General features: G+C 36.3%; 1 protein-coding gene across 1 annotated transcript in view; it reads left to right on the plus strand.

Annotated features, from left to right (window-relative positions):
* The window catches only part of LOC139126128 (aldehyde dehydrogenase 1A1-like), a 43,637-nt gene extending 32,033 nt beyond the window's left edge, over window positions 1-11,604 (plus strand). The window contains exons 9-13 of the mRNA XM_070692178.1: window positions 978-1,142; window positions 2,283-2,440; window positions 4,531-4,605; window positions 5,633-5,672; window positions 10,949-11,604. Of these exons, the coding sequence (XP_070548279.1) occupies window positions 978-1,142; window positions 2,283-2,440; window positions 4,531-4,605; window positions 5,633-5,672; window positions 10,949-10,978 (468 nt within the window). The 3' untranslated portion in view covers window positions 10,979-11,604. The remainder of the gene's footprint in view (window positions 1-977; window positions 1,143-2,282; window positions 2,441-4,530; window positions 4,606-5,632; window positions 5,673-10,948) is intronic.
* Window positions 11,605-13,704: the final 2,100 nt, after the last annotated feature.

The raw sequence follows: 13,704 nt of genomic DNA on the forward strand, positions 1-13,704 counted from the left end.
CAGAATTTCACCGGGTTTTTACTGTTTACAAGGTTGTCTTTCTGTCTTGCGATTTGCGCATGTGAAACATGTTTTCAGCCAGTTGTTGATTCAGAATCGGACGTGATTCCAAGTCAAGCAAAAACCTGTCCGCATGAGCCGATGGCGGCGCTCTTCAAAAAAATGACGTCCTTTCTCATTAACCTCCCCTATAGAAAGTTATACGGCTATGGGAAAGTTGTTTTTGTAAAGTTGAGTATTGTAGCGGTAGTTAACTCGAAGGGTGAAGTGGGTGTATATTGGGGTAAAAAAACCTCAATTTTGGTATTAATGTTTAACATTAATTTAAGTCAAAAACTTGACTCTATTTTCTGAAATTTAATATTTCACTTAAAAGAAGAGTATATGAAGAAAACAACGACTATTTTATTTGGCATTATCTTTTCTCATTCCAAAATGGCAAGGGTTTAAAGATTGACACTCAAAAAATTGGTTACTTACTATTTTTATTTGCAGCTGGGCTTGTTTGAAAAGTTGTATCGGTTTTTCCTGCTAACCGTTACAAAATGGGCCTAATGGGTTAAATCTGCGATATGCGTGTTTTGAGCCGTGTTAATTGCCTTGAAAAATGGCTGCAAAGACGTGTCATGTAAAATCAAGCTCGTCGTAATCCAAGCTACTCGTACGCAGATATGACAGTATGTTTGAAAGAAAAGTGGTCGCAAGATACACTAACAACAGCCAGGTTTTGCAAAATCTCTAGTTGAATGCTCATTAATTGGTACGTTTGTTTCCGAATTCCCCAAAATTAAGCCAAGTTGATCGGCGGGAGCGATTGAGACGATCTGATGATCTAGCAGCGCAGCCTTGCGGCGTAGATTGAAATGCGCCGGCGCAATGTTGGTGCAGATTTATTCTGAGAGTTAACATGCCTCAGTGATATATACTGAGAAGCAAAGTGAAATCAGTCACATTTTGAGGACACTGTCTTTCTACAGATTAACAAAAGGCAGTTTGACAAAGTTATGGAGCTAATAGAGAGCGGAAAAAAAGAAGGTGCAAAACTTGGATGTGGGGGTTGTCGTCATGGTGAAACCGGTTATTTTGTTCAGCCAACTGTCTTCTATGATGTTACAGATGACATGAGAATCGCACAAGAGGAGGTAAGGAACAATGGAAGAATTTGAAAAGCCTTCCAACTACATATAAGGATTTAAGAATGCAAACTGACTAAGGCCAAGAAAAATAAAAGTTTGTTTCTCATGCTCACGCGCTTCAATTCAGACCCACAGCATCAACCTTTTTTCTGCTCATGAAGAAATAAAATAAAAATAAACACAAAAATACGCGACGATAGTGCATAACACAATGCTGTATAAAACAGAACCGCGAACAAAATAGTTTACACTAACATTCCACTCAGAACTGTACACATACGTCACTGTTATATTACGCTGTCAAAACTGTGCATTGCTGCATTTAAAGTCAAACCGCAGAACTGTTGCTATACAAAATCGATAACACCGCTGGCTGTGCATTATATCTCTGCGTGCATTCCCATGTTGTTTTCATGTTTTTCCCGCGTTTTTGTTGATTGAAGAATGAAAAAAAAATGAGAGTAAAAAACCGCGTCGCCGCATCATTTTTTAAATATGTCTAGGATGAGAAACAAATTTTTATTTTTCTTGGCCTAATCAACTTGATTTTACACGATATTTGAAAGAATGAATCAGGGTTTGTTTAACAAGAAATTATCAACCATTTCTATTTAGTTGTCGATACCGAACATTTTGCTTTTAATGTGTTTTGCTCTCATTTTCCAAAATATCATTTCCCTCGCAAAAAATGTTCTGTAGTTTCGTGGAAATTGTTCATCTTTCTTGTTCACATTATTACATGACATATCTATGACCCAATTTACTTTACTTTACTATTGCTAGGGTCCCAGCCATAGCTCACGCGATTGTATTTGAAATCGATTCGTTTGAGGTCAAAGCTACCTGATGAAATATGGTCAATATATGTACATGTAGTATATGTGTAGTGAACATGACGGCGTTATCGTTAATCGTTGTTTTAATTATGTGTATCTGTACCAATGAAAGTTAAACAGATTCAGTTACTTCAAATAAAGAAAAGTGTGTCCTGCGAAGGGCAATCAGGAGACGTTATTGGCTTATCTCCTTTTTGAATATTGCTCACTGAAATTTGAAAAATAAAATTATCGTAATTTTGATATTTCTTAAAACACTGTGACACAAACAATGAGAGCTTTATCGTTGTTTTATGTTGATCTCGTACAGATATTTGGTCCAGTTCAGTGCATTTTAAAATTTAAAAGCATAGACGAGGTGATTGAGAGAGCCAACAATACAAAGTATGGCCTTGCTGCAGCAGTCTTCACAAAGGATATTGATAAAGTTATCAAAGTCTCAAATTCCATTGATGCAGGAACTGTATGGTAAGTTTGGATCAAACACCATATCACATTACACATTCTTTATATTTTCCCCATCTTGCAAACAAGCGCACATCTTGCACTCTGGCTCTTATGCTCTATTGTTTGGTGTATAGTGAGTGAGACTACCCACCATTCCCCATGATCTGTACACACGGAGATCACTCACAGAACGGAAGCAAATTTCTTCTGTACACTGAAAAACTCGGTCTATATTTCAAAATCCTGGCAACATAGTTCTGATAATCATAATTTTCTGTTTTCTCACTGGGAATTATGAGAAGATCAACCACTTTTCAGCGGAAGAGATAGCAATTTTGTATTTTTTTCGACATAGATTTTTGACAGCCCTATACAATATTTTCAGGGAAACAAAGGGAATAAGTTGCACCTGTGTTGGCAAAAGAAAGGATATTGACTTTTTTTAATGTTCGTAACAAAGGAAATTTGCATGTCTGACAGATGGTGTGATGAGACCATCTTAGTTGCTGATAACTTTATCTTGAAAAGTGTGCAATTTTTAGCACCTGCAAACATCGACTTCTTATTCAATTCACTCTATTGAATTTTAAACATAATCAATAATTTTGGAACATAGTTTTAACAAACAATCCTGAATTTAAATTGTAAGTTAAAAATTGTTAAGAAACTGATAAACTTGAAAAGGCCTCTAGCAAAAAATGTCTGAGTGATCACAAATCAAGGGAATTGTGGGTAGTCTCACTTACTGTGCGTCCGTGTTTCTTGGAGCTGTCTCACACAATAATGAATACCCTGACTCGTTAACCCTGGGTAGTCGACAAAGATCCCAGCCCTGACCAAATTACGTAGTGTTCTAGAATTACTGGTATTAAAGATAATATAAGTGTATTACTTTTGTTACCAAATATGTTCCAATTAAATATTCAACAAGCAAACAAATCTGATGTCTGGTGATATTGCAAGTATAGTAGTTTTTCCCAGGAGAGCAATCAGGCTAGGGCCGTGTTTTAATTTCCTTATAGTCAATAATCATACTTGCAGTCTATGAAGTACTACACGTTAACATGTTAATATTACATGTGTGTCTTCCACGTCGTGTGTGTCTGTGAGAAGTTTTGGATTACTAGATAGAATAATGCATCGCAATGAGAGGATGTAACTGCTAACCGCCTTTCTTCGGGGAATACCTAGGGAGTGTACGTCGAGACATGGAAACAGAGTATTGGCTCAAAGTCTTCAAAGATAGAAACACCGTTATTTCTTATAAATAGATGTTACATACTACCCCATGTCGTCCCTTCTTCCTTTTCCCCTCTGCTTCCCCTGTCTTCGTAAACATATCTCTCAAGTACATGATCATTTACATGCAAGTAAAATATAAACTAATATCATAGCCTGTATGTGTTGACGTCATGCATGATCAGAGCCTCTAACACTGCTACGTCAATATCATTATCATTTAATGGTTTTGTTTGTGATGTCTTGCCTTGTTGGTCATTCGATAAAGGTTATAAGTGTTGATATGACTTGATAATATCAAAGTGAATGTCCTTTGTAACAAGGGGATCAGTCTTTTTATCAGTAAGGAACATTAATCAGATGAGAAATATCAAAATATTAGAGTAGATCTTACATCTACAGTGCACACTAAAATCATTCAAAAAACAAGCTGATAAATTCAGAATAATTTCAATATAGTGGGATTTTTTTATCTCATAAAAACTTCATCGCGTTTCTTCATAGCCTTTCATGGACCTGGACTTGCTAAGTGGCGCGAACAGAAAAATTCAAACATGAGTCTTCGCCCATTAGAGCGTGCAATAACTTCACAATTGATAGCCCATCAGGTGGAGACTCAAACTTTGCCACAAAAAGCCCATGGCAACTGTACCGTAGTGTAAAATGTTGGTCAAAGATTTCCAAAAATCCTTTGAAATGACTACATTAGTTTTAGTGCATGACAACTAACGCTTTTAATGTCATTAGACATTATCCAACATTTCTGTAAAGATAGATTTAGAAGCATTAAAACATTCATTCTTGAGTGAGTGTACGGCATGATGTTACACTGACCAATGCTTTGCTTAATTATTGGGTTTTATTTGTTCCAGGGTGAACACATACAGCATTTTTCAACTCGGGGCACCTTTTGGCGGCAATAAAATGTCGGGTGATAGTAGAGACCGGTAAGTATCATTTGGAAAAAAGGGTCTTCAATGTGTATTCAACCCCTTTCATATGCTGTATACTATAACGATCAGATTCACAAGAGAGTTGCCATGGCGAGTATTTTCTCTGACACTCTGCTCTCACCGGAGTGGTACACACACGAATCAGCATTTAAATAAAGTTGACAGAATAAGAGGAGTTTCTCTATCCTTCGCATGCCACATTAGCCTTCAATGCCTCTGCTCTCTTTTCAAAATGACAGAACATGAAAGGTCGCTACTAAAGAGAGAATTATGGGAAAACGCTAATATCAACAACCTATTGTCTATGAATATGTTCATCTTGCACCGTGGAACCATATCCAGAAAGCGTACTATGTGTGTCTGAAAAACAGACAGATTACTCTAAAATTTCCATTTGTAATATTTTTGCTAGAGTTCAGATCAAACATCTGGGACCATAAGCAAACAATGATTTTGTAAAATCGAGCGCGGCTTTCAAAAGCAGAAGGGTTGGTCAGCCGGTTCACTATAGATAGAGTAAGCTTACAGACACATATTTTCATGTCTTATCAAGCTGCAGTGTTGACATCATCCCATTGCAATGGGAGTTATGATCTTGGCAAACTCTCACTGGCACTACCATACATTAATTGAGCAGCGCCTCTGCATACGACAATTTTGTTTGCATCAATTTTTTCAATCGGCAGAACACTCCAGAACTCGATGGGTTTTTTTGTTAACATGACTTGTTCACCAGGAATTTGGGTGTCCTCGGGATAACTTGGTCACAATTTACAACCATCGAATGGCCCTAACATTTATTTATATTTGTAAAATGTAAAATCACCGAAATATTGACCTTCGTAAGCATTGTGTTTTAAGCAAGTGAATCGTCTACAATTCTGTTCTACTCTATGAACCACCTAGGTACCGAAGGTTCTCTATAAGGCAGACAGCAGCACTGTCAATTGTCGAAAACTATACAAAACAATGCTCCTGCAATTGTAGCAATAAAAACATGGTTATTTTTTCAATTTTGCAGCGGCGAATGTGGTCTACGGGAATATACCAAAACCAAGACAGTAAGTGACTTGAATAATTGATATGTTATACTACAAGTTATATCATACCAGTATATCGATGGCGCAAGTACAGCCATCTGATTGGTCGAGAAGCGAAAAGAACCGTGGTATATTGGCGATATACCATGGTTGGCATACGCGTGAGCTCTCAGCTTGAGTAACCAGATATGAACTGAAAATGCTCACGTGTTCCATTATATATTGCAGTCATGTGTAAATTTGAACCTTTGCCACATGTTTGCAACTTCATTGAAAGTATTATGATCAACATAATGAACAATGTTCACCGCCGCTTAATTCTAAAAGGTCATGAAGTACAAATATGTAATTAGCTGAAATAAAAATATTTGACTGCTGTCGTTGTATCACTACTTTATATAGCAAGTGTAATTACCTTTGGCCAAATCCTTCAAGTAATATATGCCGAACTGTGAAAGCTCATTAGATATGCAAATTATAAATTACCTGAAATGAAAATGTGAAATGACTTTCGATATTGTTTTAACCCGATATAATCATCAATGTACATAGCATGTTTTGCCAACTTTGGTCAAGTAAATCCCAGTATATATCCATAATTAGAAAAGATCATTGAAAATGCAAATTAGGAATTGGCCGGAGAAAAAATGCTTAATGACTTTCAATAATATTGGATCATAGTATCTTTAATATATGTTTCATCAACTTTGGTCCAGTCCATTCAGATATATATCCCTAATTAGCAAAGTTTATTAGATATGTAACTTATGAATTGGCTGAAGTAAAAATGCTTAATGATTTTCAATAATGTTGTATCATAGTGTCTTCAATATACGTAGCAAGTTTTGTCAACTTTTGTCAAGTCAATTTAAGTAAATATCCCTAATTAGATACGTTCATTAAATATGCAAATTAAGGATAAGGATATTTTATTTTCCAAATAGAACAGAAAGGAAAGAGAAAAAATACCCACACATTAAGGATTAGTAAATTGGGTTGGGACTAGAAAATAGTATCATACTAATCGAGTCCAGCCCTCTACCATTCACAATCGCTGAATCTATCATTTTGCCATAGGGCGTCATGTTGAACATTGTGACCTATCCTCGATATTTGAAATAAATTCTATGTCAATATAAGTACATAAATTATAAAACTTTGTGTCGTAGAAAATATACATGAGAGACAAGATAAACAAGATAAACAAGAGATGACGTTTCAGGTCTCTTTTAACTTTTGACTTAGATCTCAACGATCTTATACCTTATGGGATTTGGTTCTAGAGTATAACACCAGAGTATTTCATTGAACACTGTCCTATATTAGTGGTATATTTAGGAATGAGAAGATTTCCCTTGTCTTTCGACCGAGTAGGATACAGATGTTGAATGCTTGGAAAGTAACAAGGAATTTCTAAAGGAAAATTTACACTTATATTATCATAAACAAAAAGTACAGTTTGATAAGTATATGCTTTAAAAACATCAAGAATTTCCAACTCATGAAACTATGGTTGTGTGTGCTAAAATCTGTTGGAGTTTTTAAGAATACGTACTATTCGTTTTTGGGTAAGATGTATAGGTTTAAGGTAAATTGCGTAAGTGTTCCCCGTAAGTGTTCCCCCAAACTTCTAACGAATAAGAGATATGTGATAAAATGAAACAATTATAAAGTAGTAACAATATTGGTTCAGGGACAATGTGCTTAATTTTATATGATATACCTATATATATATATATATATATATATATATATATATATATATATATATATATATATAATATATAAATTAGGAATCGGGTGAAGTCAAAATGCTTAGTGACTTTCAATGATTTAAATCATAGTATCTTCAATATAGATACCAAATTTGGTCTATTTTGATCAAGTCAAATCAGATATATATCCCTAATTTGGAAAGTTCATTAAATATGCGAAGTCGGAATCGGATGAAGTAAAAATGCTTAATGACTTTCAAAAATGTTGTATCATAGTATCTTCAATACATGTAGCAAGTTTCATCAACTTTGGTCCAGTCAATTCAAATATATATCCCTATTTAGAAAAGTTCATTAAATATGCAAATTAGGAATCGGGTGAAGTTAAAATGCTCAATGACTTTCAATAATGTTAAATCATAGTATCTTCAATATACATACTAAATTTGGTCAATTTTGACCAAGTAAAATTAGATATATATCCCTAATTAGGAAAGTTATTTAAATATGCAAATTAGCAACTATCTTTCATGTCATCCCTGAATGGTTGCCACTGCTGATACAACTTGGTTTGATCAACATTTGTAGTAAATCTCATCAAATTGTATGCAGTCATTTTTAATGTACATCAGTTTTTTCTAAAATCATCAATTAAATGAGCAAAAAGTATGCATGCCACACCCACCAAAAACTAATCAGTTCTCGCCATTTGCCAATTGAATCTATGTACCATATTTGATTCTGATCTGATCAGCTGTTTTTGAGATAACGGACCAACACACAGACTGACAGGCAGACAGACATACATCGCTGCGACATATGCTCACGTGTGTTAGCACGTGAGCAAAAAATCCATTATTTGATGTTCCACGCCAGAATTTTAATATACTGTTATAATATAATATCAATAAATCTCACCAAGCGACGGTATACCACTCGATTTTGACTAGTACACTTCATATATGAACTCGCTATCGCTTGTGCACATATGTCTTCGGAGCTGGTCAAAATCTCGTGGTATACCGTCACTTGGTGTGCTTTATTGCGTAATCAATACATGTGGATGCTATATGTACTTGCTGATCTCAGATCATCTCACACGCTGTCGAAAAGAATTATTTGCTTAAAAGATGTGCTGGAGTTTTATCTATCAAGGTGATTTCAGCTTAGATCTATGAAAGGGCAGGAGTAATTATTGACACGTCAAAATCATGTACATCAATTACGATTATGAAATGTAATTTTCAATAGCAATTATAAGGGTCAATAAATATAGTCAAGGAATAGAATGTATCTTTATGCGCGAGGGGAGACAAAACAGGGCAAGCTCCTGTAGTGTACACCGACCAAAGCATATTTCATGAATTTGCATTCATTCCAAATAGAATAATGCTTGTTCTTTCTTCAGTTGCCGTTCGCATTCATAAACAGAAGCCTACCAGAAAAGTTCGTTTAAATGACTCCCTCGTTCCTGATTGCTCTGTACAATATATAAGATAGTCATTGAAAAATGATCAAAATGGTTTGGTAGTGTTTTACAAATAAAGAGTATTTTGAGAAACGTTATACAATGAGAGCTACTCCTTAATTCCTTGAAAATGAATACAGATTGTCATCTCTTCAGTTTCTTCCTAATATCCCGGTCTCGGAACCAAAAAACAATGTGTGGGATTGTTTACGAAACAGGATCTTTTGAGTGATGGAGACAGATGCGTCGGCTGTATTTCTTCAAACTTTATTACTACAGCTACGATGAACTACTGCTACAATAACATAATGTATCAGTGGATGGATAAGTGACGACCAGATCCAGTGGTGAGCGATTTGCTCTGAGTATACGCATACGCATACACTAAACTGTATATAAACATATACTAAAGTAAAGTGGCTAATTCAGGCTGTGATATAGCCGATTTTGGCGGGAAAGTAAGAAGTGTCTTCGACTTTGATTGGTTAGAGATGAGTCACAGAAAGAATTAGAACTATGTGTCCTCGAAGATGATTTCGGACAACGCCTCTACTTATTTATCCGCCGCGGATGAAATACGGAAATTATTCCACGCGCCAGATGTGAAACGCTATTTAGCTAATCGACGCGTACACTGGTCCTTCATACCTAAACGCGCCCCACGGTTCGGAGGTTTCCGGGAACGCATGATCGGACTGACTAAAAACGCGATAAAGAAAGTACTCGGTGGTGCCTTCGTTACATTCGACGAATTGAACACTATTGTTACAGAGATTGAAACCACGTTGAACGACCGACCTCTTACCTACTTGTTAAAGGATTCTGAAGACACGACGCCCCTATCACCGTCTCACCTTCTGCAAGGACTGCCACTTACAGGCGTACCACACCCACAGTACGACGACGAACTTTCAGACCCAACCTATGGAAATCGCAGTAACTTGAACAAACGGTACGTACCCATTGCTCAATTACAAGAACAATTCTGGCGTCGATGGTTTTCAGAATATCTACCTGCTTTGCGTGAACATCACAAATTAAACGGAACTACCGACAACGGAAACAGGTCAAGGATGTTGCTCTAATACACAGTGACACTGAACGACGAATGTGATGGCCATTAGCCATCGTGGAGAAATTAAACTACGGAAAAGATGGAATGATACGATCTGCGGAAATCAAGACTACGACCGGACTCACTAATCGTCCTATTGTGAAACTTTATCCCCTCGAAGTGAAGGCAGACACTTCTACATTGTTACCAAGCAGCAACAATGACACGGACACAATTCTGTCTGATCCTAGTAAAGGTCAACGACGTTTTACACTTACAGCAGCAGCCATTGCCTGTTTGTAGGATACAAGACCTGAACACTATGTGAACTCTATATATCGGACAAGATATATTGGACACTTTTTAATGGACCCTACATACTCATATATACTCACTATATGATATCTAGTCATTTTACTCCATATTTCAATTACTTTCATTTTCTGCATTTTTTCTCGAGTTTTAGTTTTACGATGATTTTTCTAATTTTAGACTTGATACCTTTTCTGTCGGGCGGGAGAATGTTGAGAAACGTTATACAAAGATAGCTACTTTTTTAATTCTTTGACAATGAAGACAGATTGTCATCTCTTCAGTTCCTTCCTAATATCCTGTGTTTACAGATAGTTTTAATTCTTTCTGACTTGTGACTCATCTCTAACCAAACAAAGTCGAAGACACTTCTTACTTTCCCGCCAAAATCAGCTATATCACAGCCTGAAGTAGCCACTTTACTTTAGTATATGTTTATGTACAGTTTAGTGTATGCGTATGCGTATACTCAGAGCACATCGCTCACCACTGGATCTGGTCGTCACTTATCCACCCACTGATACATTATATTATTGTAGCAGTAGTTCATCGTAGCTGTAGTAATAAAGTTTGAAGAAATACAGCCGACGCCTCTGTCTCCATCACTCAAAAGATCCTGCTTCGTAAACAATCCCACACAGAGTACACAACTTTGAAAGGTATCATATGATTTCCATCCATTTCAGCATTTCAATACAAAGGTCTGCTTTCCACAAGTAAGCTTACATGATGTTTTTTCATCTTGCAGGTGACCGTAAAATTGTCCCAGGATTGCTAGATGTGCAGAGGGAACAACCAAACAAAATTTGTACCAATCTAGCGATGCACATGTACCATAATTATGTTTAACATACTTGTTTTAAGGCATACATATTGTAAAATTTAAAAACAACTAAGTTGTAAATCTTTCCGAAATCTATCCTTTACTGCACTTTACGTAATGAAGAATAATGTTTAATCGTGATTTTTTAAGACGTTTGAAAGTTTTGTGATTACACTATATCATATCAGTCTGAAAATCAACCCCTATGAGTCTTAAGACTGTCAAGGTGGTGGTTTAGTTTTAATGTTAAAGAAGAGATGTTAGTGCTTTCACTGTCAAGACATCACAATCTACAATTAATTGGTTCGCATAGGTTTATTATCCTGGTGTGTTTTTAGTATATTGATTGATGAAAACCCCTCTCTTAAGGAAAACAAAATTTTTGTAGTCCGTTTCGTATCTTGAAATGTTATAAACACGCTTCACGTTTAATATACTGATACTTGTCAGACTATGTATTTTACGGTAACACTGATGTTTGAAATTTGTCGACATTATGTAACAGACATTACGGCTAGTAACTTTTAAAAGTTGTCATTCCTTCTAGTCTTGATTAAAGTCGGTGAATGGAAAAAAAATCATTTTCACACATTTCTCTTGAGTCTCTTATATGTCGTACTAATCTAATTGGAAATTGGCTTCCCAGGTCAGGTTTTCCTTGCGATCGGACGCGGTACCTTTGAGTGTGCGAAGTTATGATTTAGTTTAGTTTCTACCGGATTAACCGACTTGACATCCTTGCACAGTACCAGAGGCTAGGCGGACTGTGTATACAGTCACGTAGAGCAAATACAAAATGATTGACAGCCCCGGGTGAAACTCCCTTGTGTCGCATTCATTCAAATCATCGCGGCCACACTTTTATATACATACATACATACATACATACATACATACATACATACATACATACATACATACATACATACATACATACATACATACATACATACATACATACATACATACATACATAGTTTATTAAATACATGTTCATACGGATAGAAAGGCAAGTCTCCTTCTGTTTCTCTGCTAGACATTCTGTAAAATAATCAGTCCCTTTGAAATGTTTAATGGTTTTTAGTCGTCTACCATGTATTATGATGACACCAATATTGTTTTCTCGCTACAATGCTGTCATTCAAAATTATAAAGGGGTCAATACCTGCATAGGTTTTGAACCCTGAACTTCGTACAATGCACCCTGGAGGTAGCTGGTTACCATGGTTTATGACAGATATCGCAGTACTGGAAGATACTAAGAGGATTGTAATGCAAACGGAACATTGTGAAACAAAACTGAACACAAATTAAGTGACAGTGACCGAACACACAATTACCTGACTTCAGTAGGGTGTTTGTCATGGTTACTTGAACGTTTTCAGAGATCCAACGAAATATAACTGACTTCTATCAGTGTTTTGCAATACAGAATCATTTTTTTAGATTATCGAGAAAAGTAAAATTTTGCAAAACCACTCTCACTTTGAAAAGATATCAGTTAAGAATAGTGACCTGTTAAACATTTTGTACTTAATTATTCATTTCCTTTATGCGTGGAAGAGCACAAAAGCCCTGTAAATGTAAAGGTCTACTCGTAAACAAACGTGTTGTTGTCCACTATGACAGGAGTCATTTGTCACGTGATATGAAATTATTGAATGATAATATGACGAGGTCATCTCAATACTACTGATAGAATATATTCAAATGAGAGAGAGAGAGAGAGAGAGAGAGAGAGAGAGAGAGAGAGAGAGAGAGAGAGAGAGAGAGAGAGAGAGAGAGAGAGAGAGAGAGTACTGATGGACTGCGCTGAGAGTAATTCTCGGTGCCTGAGAGCAAGTTCTTAGTATATTGGTTTTGACTTTCAGTGATATTGCAAGAAATTTGCATTTGAAGACTGCAACATCGTCTCCAGCCCTCTGCTTCTTTGTTCGTTAGGACAAGTGAACACTCAGCTGAAACCTAAACGTTTTTCAAGTTCACATGTGTTATGATCCTTGTGAACGATTTCAGCAATTTAAGTTATGGGGGGATCAAGGAAGTTTCATCACTGTATGAGAGAATCCCGTCCCTGTGACTCCCAAATAAAACTGAAGAGGACATTGGTACGGTTTTAGATAAACAACCCAATCAAAAATATCCTTGTTTGTCGGTCAACAACCATTCACCTGGTTACCCTAGGAGGCGCGAACAGCTAAACCGTGACGTCATACCCGCAACTGTAACTATGAACCGCACACGTCTCGGAAACAACCATAGGCGGTATCAATGAATATGTATATGTGCGAAACTTTGATAAAGTCAGGGTAGAGCGTGGCCGTGTACAATATTAATGCTTTACGGAGATAACGGCGGGGCATCTATTTATGTTAGACCCTGATTGCGAGGTCGTGTGAAATTCTGAATAACAGTACCATCACGCTTGTGTTCATAATCCGACTTTTGACCAATTTTACACGTTTTTTCCCCGAAGCGTACGCGATACAGTCACGTAAACATCAGATAAAATGAAAAGTGCCGCTGAAAGAGCTAAGTTTTTAATATTATTGGCATAAATGTAGGAAGGTCATTAAGAACATTGCATGAAAGGGATAAAATGAGAATGACGGGCAAATTTCTATAAATTATTCAGTATGATGATTAATTATGATCCTTTAAGCGTCATGCATTAATTTCAT

The sequence above is a fragment of the Ptychodera flava genome (genome assembly GCF_041260155.1).
Source record: "Ptychodera flava strain L36383 chromosome 3 unlocalized genomic scaffold, AS_Pfla_20210202 Scaffold_26__1_contigs__length_13983176_pilon, whole genome shotgun sequence".
In the NCBI taxonomy this organism is placed as follows: Eukaryota; Metazoa; Hemichordata; class Enteropneusta; family Ptychoderidae; genus Ptychodera; species Ptychodera flava.